At 38.3% G+C, this 18221-nt stretch overlaps 1 protein-coding gene across 1 annotated transcript; it reads left to right on the top strand.

Moving 5' to 3' along the window:
* Positions 1-1116: 1116 nt before the first annotated feature.
* LOC309840189 (olfactory receptor 52A1-like) lies at positions 1117-2055 on the top strand (the record flags this gene model as incomplete). The annotated part of the gene is made up of 1 exon (XM_082682262.1): positions 1117-2055. One exon carries the CDS (start codon positions 1117-1119, stop codon positions 2053-2055), a length of 939 nt encoding a protein of 312 aa, XP_082538388.1.
* Between the last annotated feature and the right edge of the window lie 16166 nt (positions 2056-18221).

The raw sequence follows: 18221 nt of genomic DNA, 5'->3' as shown, positions 1-18221 counted from the left end.
GAGCTGGAGGAGGAGAAAAACCATAGGAGACCATGGACTCTAAGAAACAAGAGAAACAAGCAGGCTTTTAGTGGTGAGGGTGTAGGACAAAGGGTTAGCCTGGTGATGGGTATTAAGGAGAGCACATATTGCACGGAGCACTGGGTGTTATACACAAACAGTGAATCATGGAACACTACATCAAAAACTAATGACGTACTGTATGGTTACTACCATAACATAACATAAGAGAAAAAAGAGGTACATTTACTCTGATGAACATTGAGTAATGTATGGAATTGTTGAATCAGTATATTGGACAATTGAAACTAATACAACACTATGCCTATTATATTGGAGTTTTAAAAAATTGAAAAAATTTATCACTATGCCTGGAATTAAAAAAATAAATTGAAAAAATGTTATCTCTAAAAATAATATGGAACTTTGATCCAGATTATAAAAATTACATGGATTTGAATCTTTTCTCGAGCTCTACCTCACATCCTTTTGAAAGGACATGCATTCATACATAGATATATAGATATATAATGTATAGATAGATATAGATACCTAAGTATATTATGCTCTTGGGTGGAGTTGTTTCTATCTCTCTTCTCTTTCATTCGAGCCCTTGATAACAATATACTAGATAGAATTTGACTATTTGCTTGTACAGACTAACAATTCCTGACTCAGAGATAGTGGGTTTACTTAAGGATTACCTGCAAATTTGGATAAGGTGAGATTTATGAAAATCTGATTAATGTACAATTTGCATACAAAATGAACAAACATCATTATTTTGTCCACAGGTCCAGAAGGACATGTAGAAAGGTCAGCAGTTGATTTCCTTATTCAGATGATCTGGTGATTCTAATGCATTTCACCTGCCATACACCTAATCTCTTCTTGTGGACTAGTGCTTGGGGATGTCCTCCCTCAAAACATTGATGTGCGTCAAAGGGTCAGTCTTTTTTCCATTAACAATATAGGTGAAATGGATGATATGACCTTAGACTTCGGCCAGAATCAGAGAAGCTCACTATGATGATTTTCGATAAAAATGGAGTAGAGAGGAAGAAAACCACTGACTGAAATACTTCTTTCATTTGGTTCTGGAGACACAAAGACATTATGTCCAACTCTAGCATTACAGTCTTCATGCCTTCTGTGTTGACCCTAATAGGGATCCCAGGCCTAGAGTCTGTGCAGTGCTGGATCGGAATTCCTTTCTGTGTTATGTATCTCTTTGCTTTGATTGGAAATTCTGTGCTTCTGCTCATCATCATTTCAGAGCGTAGCCTCCATCAACCCATGTATATTTTCCTAGGCATGCTAGGAGTCACAGATATTGTACTTGGCACAAGTATTGTGCCCAAGATGCTTGGCATTTTCTGGCTACATATACCAGAGATTTATTTTGATTCCTGCTTGCTTCAAATGGGGTTCATCCACACATTTCAGTGCATCGAGTCAGGCATCCTCCTGGCCATGGCTCTGGACCGTTATGTGGCCATCTGTTATCCACTAAGATATACTGCCATCGTCACCCACCAGCTGGTCACCCAAATAGGGGCCGTGGTAACACTTAGGGCTGCCATTCTAGCAACCCCTTCTTTAGTACTGATTAAATGTCGGTTTCAGTTTTACCATACAACCATCATCTCCCACTCCTACTGTGAGCATATGGCCATTGTGAAGCTGGCTGCAGAAAATGTGCGGGTCAACAAAATCTATGGCTTGTTTGTGGCATTTGCTGTTGCAGGATTTGACATGATATTCATCACTTTGTCTTACATACAGATCTTTTTCACAGTTTTTCGTTTGCCCCAGAAGGAGGCTCGGTGGAAAGCATTCAATACCTGCATCGCCCACATCTGTGTCTTTCTCCAATTTTACCTCCTTGCCTTCTTCTCCTTCTTCACACATAGGTTCGGTGCTCATATTCCCCCTTATATCCATATCCTCTTTTCTAGTCTCTACTTGCTTGTCCCCCCTTTTCTCAATCCACTTGTCTATGGTGCCAAGACCAAGCAGATACGCATTCACGTAATAAAGATATTGTGTTCATAAAATCCACTCTTGTATCATCTATAGCCTTCTCCTTTATGCAATCATAATGATCTCTCAAAATTAAATAAAACAACAAAAGTGGATGCTAATTGTGATGCTTGCGTTTTCTATTTAATTCTCTTGTGAAATTTTCCTTCATTTTAAATGTTTGTCACATCATAGCTCATGACACGTATTAGTCATGGGATTTAGAATCTACTGCTTAATGAGAATGAGAAATGTAGAAAGAGCCAAATAGTGAACGTGTTATTTCCTTTTTTCTTAATTTTTAGTGCCTAATTAAACTTTCTTATTTAATTATCCTTCTCCAGAAAGATTAACTCATATGTGTCTCTCAATGAATTTAAATGCACCCAGTATTCATTGGTTAGATTGTCCAGGTACTCACTGATAACAAGTTATTGTTTCTGGATCACCCTAATTATCTTTAAAAATGAGAGGAAGTTTTTTTTTTTATTTTTATGCAAAGAAATTAAATAAAAAAAACCTGACTATATATATATGATGAGACATTCTCTTTAATTTTCAACATTTCTTGTGCCATTTAGGACATTAAGACATAAAAAATCACGAGAAATCCAATATTCCATGTTAATGATCATTACTTTTTCTGTACCCTCACCAATTTCTTATTCATTCATCAAGTATTATTAAAACAACTACAGTATTATAAATGCTATAGTAAAGAACAGAGACATAATGGGAAATTTGAGAGAGTCTTTACATTTTTTGAGTTTATAGAAATTATGGTTTTATATTTCTGGGAGAAAGAGAAAGAGAGAGAGAGAGAGAAGGACAGAGAAGCAATAGAGGTACCAATGGAATGTGGTTTAGCAAAGAGTGAGGCAGTGAAATTCAACTGAATGCAGCAGTCTGCAGTCATTTTTATTATCTTTGTTTTTTCCTTTTAATTAAGGAGTCTGATTCTTTTTTATTTTTTTAATATAACTTCTGTTGTATTTATGTTAGTTTCAGGTGTGCAGTGTAGTGATTCAACACCTCCATGCATCACCCTGTACTCATCAGGAGACGTGTACTCCTTACTCCTCATCACCAGGTTCTTCTTCATCTTTTTTTTTTTTTTAATAAAGATTTTATTTATTTATTTATTTATTTGAGAGAGAGTACAGGAGCAGGATGACAGGCAGAGGGGCAGTGGAATGATAGGGAGAGAATCTCAAGCAGAGTCTACTGGCACAGAGCCCAATGTGGTTCTCCATCTCGGGAATTTGAGACCATGACTTGAGCTGAAACCAGGAGTCTAAGACTTAACCAACAGAATCACCTGGGTGCCCTTCCCCTTTGTTCTTTTGTTTTGTTTCTTAATGATTAGAATCATTTGTCATTTTTCTTTCTCTTTAGGGAGTCTGACTCTTAATGAAGAACAAACAAATCACTAGCTAGTAATGACATATTATGCCAGGTGGATGATGTTAGAGATTAGGTATAGAATCAAAAAACTATACTGTAGTGTTTTCTGTGTTGTGAATGAAGCACGGGCAATTGGAAGAACTAACTGACTTCTTATAGCCTCTTTCTATGAGGAGGATAGAATTGGAAATTAACATGTATGAATTCAAGTTTTCTTTGGTAATAACACTTCTGTTAAACATGTAAAGATGGGGGCACCTGGGTGGCTCAGTCATTAAGTGGCTGCCTTTGGTTCAGGTCATGATTCCAGGGTCCTGGGTTAGAGTCCTACTTGGGGCTCCTTGCTCAGCGGGAAGCCTGCTTCTCCCTCTCCTTCCCCTTTCTTGCTGTCTCTCTCTCTCTGTCAAATTAATTAATTAATTAATTAACTAAATAAAATTAAAAAAAAAACATGTAAAGATAATCATGGACATAAACTTCCATGAATAAATCCTAATTCTACATGTAACTATAAGTCCATTTCATATCCACCAGTTTTCTAGGTCTTTTTCTGAAGACCTTACTGGTTTAATATAGCAGTATATATATTTTTTATTGCTGACCAAGCTGTTCTTCTTCACAGAAGATGAGAGAACAAGAGCAGTAAGGAAGAGGGAGATTCTGGCGGCCACATTGAAGGCATCCAAATACCCTGGAGAACAGCAGGAGCCTAGCAGTGTGTATTCCAGTCCTTCATTTCCTAGAAGGATCCTGCTGAATTAGATTGTCCTGGCCTCTTCTGTAATTTTCAGAGGACAATTTAAAATATGTGTAACACTTCAAGTATTTATCCTCAAGATTTTAGCTCCTTATTTTAGTATCATTAAAGAGAGATTTACTTCCCATTTCTGCCTTTTTACTTAATCTTTCATTCAGTGTTTGACATGTAATTATATCTGACTTTTACCTTAAGTGTCTTATAGTGTCTGAAACATAAGAAAAGTATTAAAACAGATAAATTTCCTTGATGGAGAATGTTTTCATTTCTGCTACATTCTAAAGTTCACTAAAACCATGGTGCAGACACAGAGATATTGTGAAATAGTGGCAATGTATGTGTAGACAAATTGAATAAATATGGAACACTAAACTATACCCAAATGGCAACTGGGATAGATAACTCTGAGACCTAGGTGCCCACTGAAGAAGATACCCATGAGGAGAAAATGGTCTGTACATCGCAATTCCAGAAAAACACAGGAATTTATACAGGTATTAGCGCTGAGGTGCACTGAAAATGGAGGAAAAGGTGAAGGTATGTGTAAGGTTTCTGAACTGAAGCATCTGGAAAGTATCCATTTTCATTTCCAGCCAAATGATTGGTCTCTGTGGTGACAGAATCAATAATGATCCAGAGAAAGCAGCACTGGGTACAAAGGATGCTAGGAATGAGGGATCATATAATAGAGAGGGGTTGTCTAAAATAATACCTATTGAATATTGAAGCCCATAGAAAACTTGTCAACATTCATCTTCTAAAACACCAGCCAGCCTGATATTTCATTGTCATGTGATTTTAGGATGATTCTCTGTAAAAAAGTCTCAAAGCACTTATGGTTTGTCTCCCTTGCTGGGGGGAGGGGGATTGAGAGAAGGGGGTGGGATTATGGACATTGGGGAGGGTATGTGCTTTGATGAGTGCTGTGAAGTGTGTAAACCTGGTGATTCACAGACCTGTACCCCTGGGGATAAAAATATATGTTTATAAAAGATAAAAAATTAAAAAAAAAGGAAAAAAAAGTCTCAAAGCAAATATTAAGAGGTACTGCTATTTGAGTACTTACTCACTGACTTGGCTAGCCTCCTACTTCGGGACTTACAATGTCACTGACTAGGTCACATCCCACCATGTGCATGGATATCCCTACTAAATTCATGGTTCCTCACCATGACATATGAATGGACAGCCAAATATATACCAAAGGTGAGATTAAATTCACCAATACAAAATCACATACCAAAATTAATGAAAAAAAAATAGAATCAGGTAGAGCAGAGTTTATTCAATTCAGTGACTATGACTTAAAAAGAAAAATCATCCCCTAGTTAATACTCTTAGTGAAATAATACATGATACTAGATCCTTGATAGAATAACAGAATACTTTTAATAAGAAATACATAGACAACATAAAAGTTTATTTGTAAATTAAAGAACAATATGAGAGATTAAAGAAAAACCAACAGAACTCTCAGAAGCTAGATTTAAGAAAGCAGAACAAAAGAACAAGTGTTAAATATGGGGACTTGGAGGAAAAGGAATATAGGGTTCATCCAAGAACACCAACACATCACTAGTAGGTGTTCTAGAAAATCGGGGAATTTAAAATGATAAGTGGGATGTATTAGGATTAGGAGTTTATTAGAAAATTATTCAAGATTTTTTCAAGGAAAAAAATGACAAAATGTCCAAATTGAGCATAGTCACAAAGAAGAGAGAAAAAAATATAATTGCATAGTAAGTTAAGAAAATGAAAAGTAAGACATGGACAGGCAGAAAATATTTGTAACAGACATATTTCACCAGATATACAAAGAATTTTTAAAACTCAACCACAAAGAAATAACGAAGTCAGTTAAAACTTGGGCAAAACATCTGAAAAGGTATTTCCACCAAAACGACATGCAAGTAACATTAAGCACATGAAAAGGTGCTCAATATAATTTTGCCATGAAGATTTCTAAGTAAAACAACATTGAGATACCACTAACACCAATGAGAATGGCTAAAACCTAAAAACACTGACAACACCAAATGCTGGTGAGGACAAGAGTCACAGGGACTCACAGTCATTGTGGGTGAAAATGCTAATTACAGCCTTTCTGGAAGCGTCTCGGAGTTTCTCATAGGACTAAACGTACTCTTACCATGTGGTCTTGCACTCCCAGATATTTGACCCAATGAGTTGAAGGCATATGTCCATGTCAAGACATAAACATGAATCTTTATATCAGGTTTCTTTCTAATTGTCATAATTGGAAGAATGTAAGATGAATGGATAAAGAAACTCTGGTATTGCTGTAAAATGTAATGCTATTTATTCCTTGATTAAAAAAAAAAGACAAAGAAAACTATCAAGCTATGAAAAGACATGGAAAAACCTTCAATGTATATTTCTACATGAAAGAAGCCATCCTGAAAAGGTTCAATAGTTATATGACTACAAGAGCATAACATTCCAGAAAAGACAAAACTACAGAAATAGCATAAATATCATTAGGTCAAGGGTTCAGAAGAGAGAGGGAGACATGAATGGAGGGAGAACAGTGAATTTTTAAGCTAACAAAATTCTTTTGTGTGATACTGTAATGGTGGATACATGACATTGTATACGGGTAACTCCTGGTTTTTGAAAGTTCATGTTATGTCATTTAGCTCTCATGAAAGACCTAAATTAGTACCTGTTTTCAGCAGCTGAAAGAAATCTGAAGAGTATTTCCACTTCTATAAAAGAGATGAAAATCAAAACTAGCTTTCAGTGTGTGTTTTGCATTGATCCATTGCAGAGGTAGCGAGAGCAGCTCCACCAAGCTCCTCTCCCAGGAAGAACACTCCACATCACTGTATCAAAACCTCGTAGTTTCACATAGTGTCAGTGAGCATCTGTGATTTATCCTGATTGATTTTGAGCATCTGTTAGCAAGATATGTCCTAAATACCAGAAAACTCTAAGAGCAGTTATTTTGGGGTCTAGAAATGCTCAACCAATTTTCCATGTGAATTCGTGGTGCATGTTTCTTGTTTGGTGCCATTATGGCTCAGGAAAGGTTTCATAAGAATGCTCTACTTTTGGATAGTGGGGAGGAAATATGTACTTGTCAGAAGCATAGAACTGAAGACAGCAAGAGTGATCCCTAATGTAAACTGTGGACTTTGGCTAATAATAACACACCAATACTGGTTCAGTTATTTAACAAAATCTGACAGTCACTTATTGAATTTTTTTTGAATTTTAATATAACAAATTATAGTGAGCCAAGAAAACACACTAGGTAGCTTTGAAAGGAAAATGAATAAGGCAGTAAAAAACAGGGGCAGTTGGGTGGTTCAGTCATTTAAGGATTGACCTTTGGCTCAGGTTGTGATCTTGGGGACCTGGGATCAAGCCCTACTTCTGGTTCTCTGCTCAGGGAATCTGCTTCTCCCTTTCCCTCTGTTTGCACTCTCTCTCTCTCTCTCAAATAAATAAATAAATAAATAATCTTAAAAAAAAAAAAAGGCAGTCACAAACAGCCAATACCTGAATGTCTAGAAACAGAATAGCACTGATTATCACAGCAATGTGGGAATCTGGAAGATAGCATAAAGTCCCTTCACAATATTGAGGGAAACCACTGAGTTCCTGATGGTAATGGTAGTCATTTTCATGTAAATATGGCCACAGACTTCTTTCCTTCTCTCAACTCATGAGGAGCAAGAAGAACAAACGTACCATGTGTTTGTTCTTGTACGTTTGTTCAAACGTAGCCATGTTTTCATGTGTAAGGAAATAAGCAAAATCCAACAGCTCTAGAAGCCCCACTAGAAAAAGACTGCTTAGGGGAAGAAGGTTGGGGTGCAGTAGCTTACTGTTAGTGAAACACTGAAAATTCTAGGCCCCCAACAAACATGCCAAAAAAGAGAGTCTACCCCATGGTGTAAAAGAGTGAGAACATTCATTTTGAGTCAGACATTCCTCAAGAGGGGAAATTAAAGGAAGAATTGTGGTCCAGGGAAACAGCCTTGAAAACAGTCTTAAGAAATTGTTGATTTTGTGGCAGGATAAATGATGACAGAAGTGGGTGTCAGGAGTGCCTGGGTGGTATGGTCCTTTAAGCATGTGAATCTTTATTTTGGCTGAGGTCCTGAACTCAGGGATGAGATGGAGCCCTGAGCTAGGTTCTGTACTCAACAAGGAGAATTCTTTTTTTTTTTTTTTTTTTAATAAACATATATTTTTATCCCCAGGGGTACAGGTCTGTGAATCGCCAGGTTTACACACTTCACTCACCATAGCACATACCCTCCCCAATGTCCACATACCCTCCCCAATGTCCATAACCCCACCCCCCTTCTCCCAACCCCCCTCCCCCCAGCAACCCTCAGTTTGTTTTGTGAGATTAAGAGTCTCTTATGGTTTGTCTCCCCCCCAATCCCAAACAAGGAGAATTTTTGAAAATTCTCCCTCATTCTTTAGCCCTCTCCCGCTCATGTATTCTCCCCGTTGTTTCTGAAATAAATAAATAAACATATAATTCTTTTTTTTTTTTTTAAAGAAATGGATGTCAGTTAATGTAGACAATAAACTTGTAAACCACCTTACTCTACTAGAATCCCTGACTCTTTTATAATGACCTGTGTTTAACATTCCAGGAAACCATGAGACTTTTCCAATAAAGAATATTTATAGAGGAGGAGTCAAGATGGCGGAGAAGTAGCAGGCTGAGACTACTTCAGCTAGCCAGAGATCAGCTAGATAGCTTATCTAAAGATTGCAAACACCTGAAAATCCATCGGCAGATCGAAGAGAAGAAGAACAGCAATTCTGGAAACAGAAAAACAACCACTTTCTGAAAGGTAGGACGGCAGAGAAGTGAATCCAAAGCGACGGGAAGATAGACCACGGGGGGAGGGGCCGGCTCCGGGCAAGCGGCGGAGCAACCGCGCACAAAATCAGGACTTTTAAAAGTCTGTTCTGCTGAGGGACATCGCTCCAGAGGCTAAACCGGGGCGAAGCCCACGCGGGGTCAGCGTGGCCTCAGGTCCCGCAGGGTCACAGAAGGATCGGGGGTGTCTGAGTGTCGCAGAGATTGCGGGTATTGGAACGGGAAAGCCAGCTACAGAGACAGAGCTGACAGTAAGCTCGCAGCTCGGGGTGACCTTGAACCGGTCGCAGGCTCGGTGAGCTCGGAGGGCGGCCGGAGGTCAGGCAGACGGGAGTAACTGGCGCTGTTCTCTGAGGGCGCACTGAGGAGTGGGGCCCTGGGCTCTCGGCTCCTCCGGGCCGGAGACCAGGAGGCCGCCATTTGTATTCCCCGTCCTCCGGAACTCTACGGAAAGCGCTCAGGAAACAAAAGCTCCTGAAAGCAAACCCGAGCGGATTACTCACCCCGGCCCCTGCTAAGGGCGGTGCAATTCCGCCTGGGGCAAAGACACTTGAGAATCACTACAATAGGCCCCTCCCCCAGAATATCAACAAGAAATCCAGCCGAGACCAAGTTCACCTACGAAGGAGTGCGGTTTCAATACCAAGGAGAGCAGCAGAATTCCGGAGGAGGAGAAAGCCAAGCACGGAACTCATGGCTTTTTCCTTGTGATTTTTTTTTTTTTTTTTTTTTTTTTTGTCTTGCAGTTAATTTAATTTTTTTCTTTTTCATTTTTTTTTTTCGCCTTCGGGTAATTTTTTTTTTTTTTAACTGTTACCTTTTTCTTTTTAAACGATTTTTTACTAGTTTATCTAATATATATATTTTTTCTTTTTTATATTTTTCTTATTTGTTTTCTTTTTATAAAATCTTTCCTTTTCTTTTTTTCTTTTTTTTTCTTTCTTCCTTTTTGAACCTCTTTTTGTCCCCTTTCTCCCCCCTCACGATTTTGGATCTCTTCTAATTTGGTTAAAGCATATTTTCCTGGGGTTGTTGCCACCCTTTTAGTATTTTACTTGCCCCTTCATATACTCTTATCTGGACAAAATGACAAGACGGAAAAATTCAACACAAAAAAAAGAACAAGAGGCAGTACCGAAGGCTAGGTACCTAATCAATACAGACATTGGTAATATGTCAGATCCAGAGTTCAGAATGACAATTCTCAAGGTTCTAGCCGGGCTCGAAAAAGGCATGGAAGATATTAGAGAAACCCTCTCGAGAGATATAAAAGCCCTTTCTGGAGAAATAAAAGAACTAAAATCTAACCAAGTTGAAATCAAAAAAGCTATTAATGAGGTGCAATCAAAAATGGAGGCTCTCACTGCTAGGATAAATGAGGCAGAAGAAAGAATTAGTGATATAGAAGACCAAATGAGAGAGAATAAAGAAGCTGAGCAAAAGAGAGACAAACAGCTACTGGACCACGAGGGGAGAATTCGAGAGATAAGTGACACCATAAGATGAAACAACATTAGAATAATTGGGATTCCAGAAGAAGAAGAAAGAGACAGAGGAGCAGAAGGTATACTAGAGAGAATTATTGGGGAGAATTTCCCCAATATGGCAAAGGGAACGAGCATCAAAATTCAGGAGGTTCAGAGAACGCCCCTCAAAATCATTAAGAATAGGCCCACACCCCGTCACCTAATAGTAAAATTTACAAGTCTCAGTGACAAAGAGAAAATCCTGAAAGCAGCCCGGGAAAAGAAGTCTATAACATACAATGGTAAAAATATTAGATTGGCAGCTGACTTATCCACAGAGACCTGGCAGGCCAGAAAGAGCTGGCATGATATTTTCAGAGCACTAAACGAGAAAAACATGCAGCCAAGAATACTATATCCAGCTAGGCTAGCATTGAAAATAGAAGGAGAGATTAAAAGCTTCCAGGACAAACAAAAACTGAAAGAATTTGCAAACACCAAACCAGCTCTACAGGAAATCTTGAAAGGGGTCCTCTAAGCAAAGAGAGAGCCTACAAGTGGTAGATCAGAAAGGAACAGAGACCATATACAGTAACAGTCACCTTACAGGCAATACAATGGCCCTAAATTCATATCTCTCAATAGTTACCCTGAATGTTAATGGGCTTAATGCCCCTGTCAAAAGACACAGGCTATCAGATTGGATAAAAAAACAAAACCCATCTATATGTTGCCTCCAAGAAACTCATTTTAAGCCCGAAGACACCACCAGATTTAAAGTGAGGGGGTGGAAAAGAATTTACCATGCTAATGGACATCAGAAGAAAGCAGGAGTGGCAATCCTTATATCAGATCAATTAGATTTTAAGCCAAAGACTATAATAAGAGATGAGGAAGGACACTATATCATACTCAAAGGGTCTGTCCAACAAGAGGATTTAACAATTTTAAATAACTATGCCCCCAACGTGGGAGCAGCCAACTATATAAACCAATTAATAGCAAAATCAAAAAAACACATCAACAATAATACAATAATAGTAGGGGACTTTAACACTCCCCTCACTGAAATGGACAGATCATCCAAGCAAAAGATCAGCAAGGAAATAAAGGCCTTAAACGACACACTGGACCAGATAGACATCACAGATATATTCAGAACATTTCATCCCAAAGCAACAGAATACACATTCTTCTCTAGTGCACATGGAACATTCTCCAGAATAGCTCACATCCTCGGTCTTAAATCAGAACTCAAACGGTATCAAAAGATTGGGATCATTCCATGCATATTTTCAGACCACAATGCTCTAAAGCTAGAACTCAACCACAAAAGGAAGTTTGAAAAGAACCCAAATACATGGAGACTAAACAGCATCCTTCTAAAGAATGAATGGGTCAACCGGGAAATTAAAGAAGAATTGAAAAAAATCATGGGAACAAATGATAATGAAAATACAACGGTTCAAAATCTGTGGGACACAACAAAGGCAGTCCTGAGAGGAAAATATATAGCGGTACAAGCCTTTCTCAAGAAACAAGAAAGGTCTCAGGTACACAACCTAACCCTACACCTAAAGAAGCTGGAGAAAGAACAAGAAAGAAACCCTAAGCCCAGCAGGAGAAGAGAAATCATAAAGATCAGAGCAGAAATCAATGAAATAGAAACCAAAAAAACAATAGAGCAAATCAACGAAAGTAGGAGCTGGTTCTTTGAAAGAATTAATAAAATTGATAAACCCCTGGCCCGACTTATCAAAAAGTAAAGAGAAAGGACCCAAATAAATAAAATCATGAATGAAAGAGGAGAGATCACAACTAACACCAAAGAAATACAAACTATTATAAGAACATACTATGAGCAACTCTACGGCAATAAATTTGACAATCTGGAAGAAATGGATGCATTCCTAGAAACATATAAACTACCACAACTGATCCAGGAAGATATAGAAAGCCTGAACAGACCTATAACCAGTAAGGAGATTGAAACAGTCATTAAAAATCTCCAAACAAACAAAAGCCCAGGGCCAGACGGCTTCCCGGGGAAATTCTACCAAACATTCAAAGAAGAACTAATTCCTATTCTCCTGAAACTGTTCCAAAAAATAGAAATGGAAGGAAAACTTCCAAACTCATTTTATGAGGCCAGCATCACCTTGATCCCAAAACCAGACAAGGATCTCACCAAAAAAGAGAGCTATAGACCAATATCCTTGATGAACACAGATGCGAAAATACTCAACAAAATACTAGCCAATAGGATTCAACAGTACATTAAAAAGATTATTCACCACGACCAAGTGGGATTTATTCCAGGGCTGCAAGGTTGGTTCAACATCCGCAAATCTGTCAATGTGATACAACACATCAATAAAAGAAAGAACAAGAACCATATGATACTCTCGATAGATGCTGAAAAAGCATTTGACAAAGTACAGCATCCCTTCCTGATCAAAACTCTTCAAAGTGTAGGGATAGAGGGCACATACCTCAATATCATCAAAGCCATCTATGAAAAACCCACTGCAAATATCATTCTCAATGGAGAAAAACTGAAAGCTTTTCCGCTAAGGTCAGGAACACGGCAGGGATGTCCATTATCACCACTGCTATTCAACATAGTACTAGAGGTCCTAGCCTCAGCAATCAGACAACAAAAGGAAATTAAAGGCATCCAAATCGGCAAAGAAGAAGTCAAATTATCACTCTTCGCAGATGATATGATACTATATGTGGAAAACCCAAAAGACTCCACTCCAAAACTGCTAGAACTTATACAGGAATTCAGTAAACTGTCAGGATATAAAATCAATGCACAGAAATCAGTTGCATTTCTCTACACCAACAGCAAGACAGAAGAAAGGGAAATTAAGGAGTCAATCCCATTTACAATTGCACCCAAAACCATAAGATACCTAGGAATAAACCTAACCAAAGAGACACAGTATCTATACTCAGAAAACTATAAAGTACTCATGAAAGAAATTGAGGAAGACACAAAGAAATGGAAAAATGTTCCATGCTCCTGGATTGCAAGAATAAATATTGTGAAAATGTCTATGCTACCTAAAGCAATCTACACATTTAATGCAATTCCTATCAAAGTACCATCCATCTTTTTCAAAGAAATGGAACAAATAATTCTAAAATTTATATGGAACCAGAAAAGACCTCGAATAGCCAAAGGGATATTGAAAAAGAAAACCAACGTTGGTGGCATCACAATTCCGGACTTCAAGCTCTATTACAAAGCTGTCATCATCAAGACAGCATGGTACTGGCACAAAAACAGACCCATAGATCAATGGAACAGAATAGAGAGCCCAGAAATAGACCCTCAACTCTATGGTCAACTAATCTTTGACAAAGCAGGAAAGAATGTCCAATGGAAAAAAGACAGCCTCTTCAATAAATGGTGCTGGGAAAATTGGACATCCACATGCAGAAAAATGAAATTGGACCATTTCCTTACACCACACTCAAAAATAGACTCAAAATGGATGAAGGACCTCAATGTGAGAAAGGAATCCATCAAAATACTTGAGGAGACCACAGGCAGCAACCTCTTCGACCTCAGCCGCAGCAACATCTTCCTAGGAACAACGCCAAAGGCAAGGGCAGCAAGGGCAAAAATGAACTATTGGGATTTCATCAAGATCAAAAGCTTTTGCACAGCAAAGGAAACAGTTAACAAAATCAAAAGACAACTGACAGAATGGGAGAAGATATTTGCAAACGACCTATCAGATAAAGGACTAGTGTCCAGAATCTATAAAGAACTTAGCAAAGTCAACACCCAAAGAACAAATAATCCAATCAAGAAATGGGCAGAGGACATGTACAGACATTTCTGCAAAGAAGACATCCAGATGGCCAACAGACACATGAAAAAGTGCTCCATATCACTCAGCATCAGGGAAATACAAATCAAAACCACAATGCGATATCACTTCACACCAGTCAGAATGGCTAAAATCAACAAGTCAGGAAATGACAGATGCTGGCGAGGATGTGGAGAAAGGGGAACCCTCCTATACTGTTGGTGGGAATGCAAGCTGGTGCAGCCACTCTGGAAAACAGCATGGAGGTTCCTCAAAATGTTGAAAATAGAACTGCCCTATGACCCAGCAATTGCACTATTGGGTATTTACCCTAAAGATACAAACATAGTGATCCAAAGGGGCACGTGCACCCGAATGTTTATAGCAGCAATGTCCACAATAGCCAAACTATGGAAAGAACCTAGATGTTCATCAACAGATGAATGGATCAAGAAGATGTGGTATATATACACAATGGAATACTATGCAGCCATCAAAAGAAATGACATCTTGCCATTTGCAACATCATGGATGGAACTAGAGCGTATCATGCTTAGCGAAATAAGTCAAGCAGAGAAAGACAACTATCATATGATCTCCCTGATAGAGGAAGTGGTGATGCAACATGGGGGCTTAAGTGGGTAGGAGAAGAATAAAAGAAACAAGATGGGATTGGGAGGGAGACAAACCATAAGTGACTCTTAATCTCACAAAACAAACTGAGGGTTGCTGGGGGGAGGGGGTTTGGGCAAAGGGGGTGGGATTATGGACATTGGGGAGGGTATGTGCTTTGGTGAGTGCTGTGAAGTGTGTAAACCTGGTGATTCACAGACCTGTACCCCTGGGGATAAAAATATATGTTTATAAAAAATAAAAAATTATATTAAAAAAAAAGAATATTTATAGAAGATATATAATTAAAATAAAAATATTTCTGCTGATAAACCTTCCAACTCCCTTACCTGAAAACACATAAACACAATCACACACACATGTGTCATAGAGAAAGTATCTCTCTCCAATCTATCTTTAGGAATAATTTGTAGATATTGGCATAAAATAAGAAAATAAAGACAGAAAAGAAATAGACAAGAAATAGATCATATGATTTAAGAACTGTTTGAAGTCAGGATTTAAAGAAAAATACAAAATCATTTCAGAAATATACTACATTTTTATTCTTTTCTGCTGTGTAACAAACCACCTCAAAACACATTGCCTCAAATAACATTGATTTATCCTTTCTCACAATTTTGTGGGTCAACAATCCAGTTTGAGCTTGACTGTATGGTTGTTTCCTCAAGGAGAAGGCTGTGGTCACTCAGTTGGGCAGCATTTGGCTTGGAACTCCACTGAGTTGCAAGGTCCACAGATTGCTTTCCCATGCCTGGTGCCTTTGTGCTCATGTACATAGTCATACTATCACCATGGGGATAGCTTCTTCATGTTATTGGTTTAACCCCATTGTGGTCCTACTCCTAACACAGGTGACAGGCTTTGAACAAAAAATAAGGTCGAAGTTCCCAGACTTATTAACTTTGGCTCAGTAACCTGAAAACACCACCATCATTCTTGCTACTTAATTGGTCAAAACACCTGTCATTCCAGGTTGAAGGGGAGGAGACATGGGCTTGCCTTCAAATGATAGCAGAGGCCTGCACCCATGGAAAAGGATATGATTACAGTCAGCTTCTCAGAAGTGTTGTGTCCAAATATTGGAGTAGGAATTCAGAAATCTTAATAACCAAGACAGAAAAGAGTAGTGTAAAGGTCAGTGATAGAGAAAAGACAAAAAGGTTTTATGCATACATGTATGAAAGCATTCTCTGAAAAGTAATAAGAGCAAAACCCAACAATAAAACAATCCCAATGCATTTAGAGAAGAGTCATAAAAACTGAGAAAGTTTAAAAAGAAAAATAAATAGAAAAAAAGAAAATAATTCCATCAGAGAACATAAAAAAGCTACATAAAAATCTGAATAAATTGGTGATGGACATTAAGGAACAGTAGCTTTGAAACTACTGATGTACTATATTGTCTAAATTGAATTTAAATTAAAAAATCCAAATAAAAATCTATAGTAGCTAGTCACATTTCTTGAACCCTCTGATGCTAATTCTACCATGTGACCCATGGAAGAGACAGAAAGCCAAGGAGCCTTAAAATTTCAGGTAGATAAGAGGCCAGAATTCAGTATTAGCCACCTTCTAAAAAGCATACAATGCTTCCACATGTGGCCTTAACCATCTCCATTTGCAGACGGCTGTGTGGAAACAGGCTGTGAAGGCACTAGCAGGAGTCTTTGCCACACAAATGAGAAGTGCACATTTAATGGCAAGTGTGTGTTAACCTGGGTCTGCAAGAGTGCTGTGCAGAGGACAACCTGCACATGGGGTACATGGAAAGGATGGGGTTGCGGTGGTTCTCCCTGAGGCCAGCGTGGCCCTCTCCTTCCAGGAGTGAGAGGAGTTCAGTCCTCTGGGTTTGACAATCTTGAGCCCGAGAGATGCCCAGAGGAGGTATAAATACCCAGCTCCCCATTTCCTCACCATGTTGTAAACATTGTCTGGCTTTTCTTTCTTTCTTCTTTCTTTTTTTCTTTCTTTTTTTCTTTCTTTCTTTCTTTATTTCTTTCAACTCTACTAGTTAAATATCTTTAGGATCCTAGAAAGTACAGGTAAGAAGCTGATTTTTGCTTAGCTAGGACATTTAAAAAAAGACATCAGAAAAAAAAAAGGAAAGGGAAGGGAAGGGAAGGACAGGAAAGGGAAAGGAAGGGGAAGAAATCTTAGGAAAACACAGAAGCTGCTCAGGATTCCTAGAACTTGATCATCTTGTGTTTCTCTCATGCCTGATCTTTGAGGTACTGTGTGGCTGTGACTGGACTGCCTGGGCAATTGTAGTAGTGACTCTTGGGCTATCTTCCTAAATGAATTGTCTACAAAGAGCACAAGTATATATATATATATATTTGAATATGTTTATGTACTGGTTGTCTATCTTTGATATATGGCCCTGAATGTTAGGCATATGTGCACCAAATTTGTAGTAATGTCCAGTAATAGGATTGGGCTGAGGAGATAAACAAGCCTAATAGTTAAAGACCATGTATATGTGTCTATACACAAACCCATGCATGCCTTTTTTCCAAAGAGTTCACTGGATATTCACCCTATAGCAGGCGTTGAGCTTAGCACAGAGTAAGAAGCTGAGGCTCCTTATATAACAATGATGTTACACTAGCACTGGAGCAAGATTAAAACTCTGTTTCTAAGCCCATTACATTCCATGTGCTGAACTGCCTACACCTTATAAAACTAACATGACGGGTTAGAGGTGAAAATTACAGTGAATGTCGTGTGTCTAGTGTGAGATGGTATGTCTAAACCAGTCCCATCCTTGTCCAGTGGAGCATAAGCCTGTTGTCCAAAAACGTGAACTTAGTTCAGAGTAAAAATGATTTTGATCTTAATGATGGCCATTTTGGAAGTCCCCTAATTTCATCTGTGGTTAGGATAAAAATAGGTCTGATTTATGTCACAACCATCTTTAAATACTATGTTCAGAATTTGCTCACTTTTTAATTGATGTTTATTTGGGGTATTTTATATATGAAGACTAAGCTTTGAATTAAGATATTTTTTTATATAATTTTTTATTTTTTATAAACATATATTTTTATCCCCAGGGGTACAGGTCTGTGAATCACCAGGTTTACATACTTCACAGCACTCACCCATATTTTTTAATTGAATTTTTTAAAAATTTCTTTTCAGCGTAACAGTATTCATTGTTTTTGCACCACACCCAGTGCTGCATTCAATACGTGCCCTCCCCAATACCCACCACCTGGTTCCCCCAACCTACCACCCCCTACCCC

Source organism: Mustela nivalis (assembly GCF_964662115.1).
Source record: "Mustela nivalis genome assembly, chromosome: 9".
NCBI lineage: Eukaryota > Metazoa > Chordata > Mammalia > Carnivora > Mustelidae > Mustela > Mustela nivalis.
This window is presented reverse-complemented; position numbering and strand designations above follow the sequence as displayed.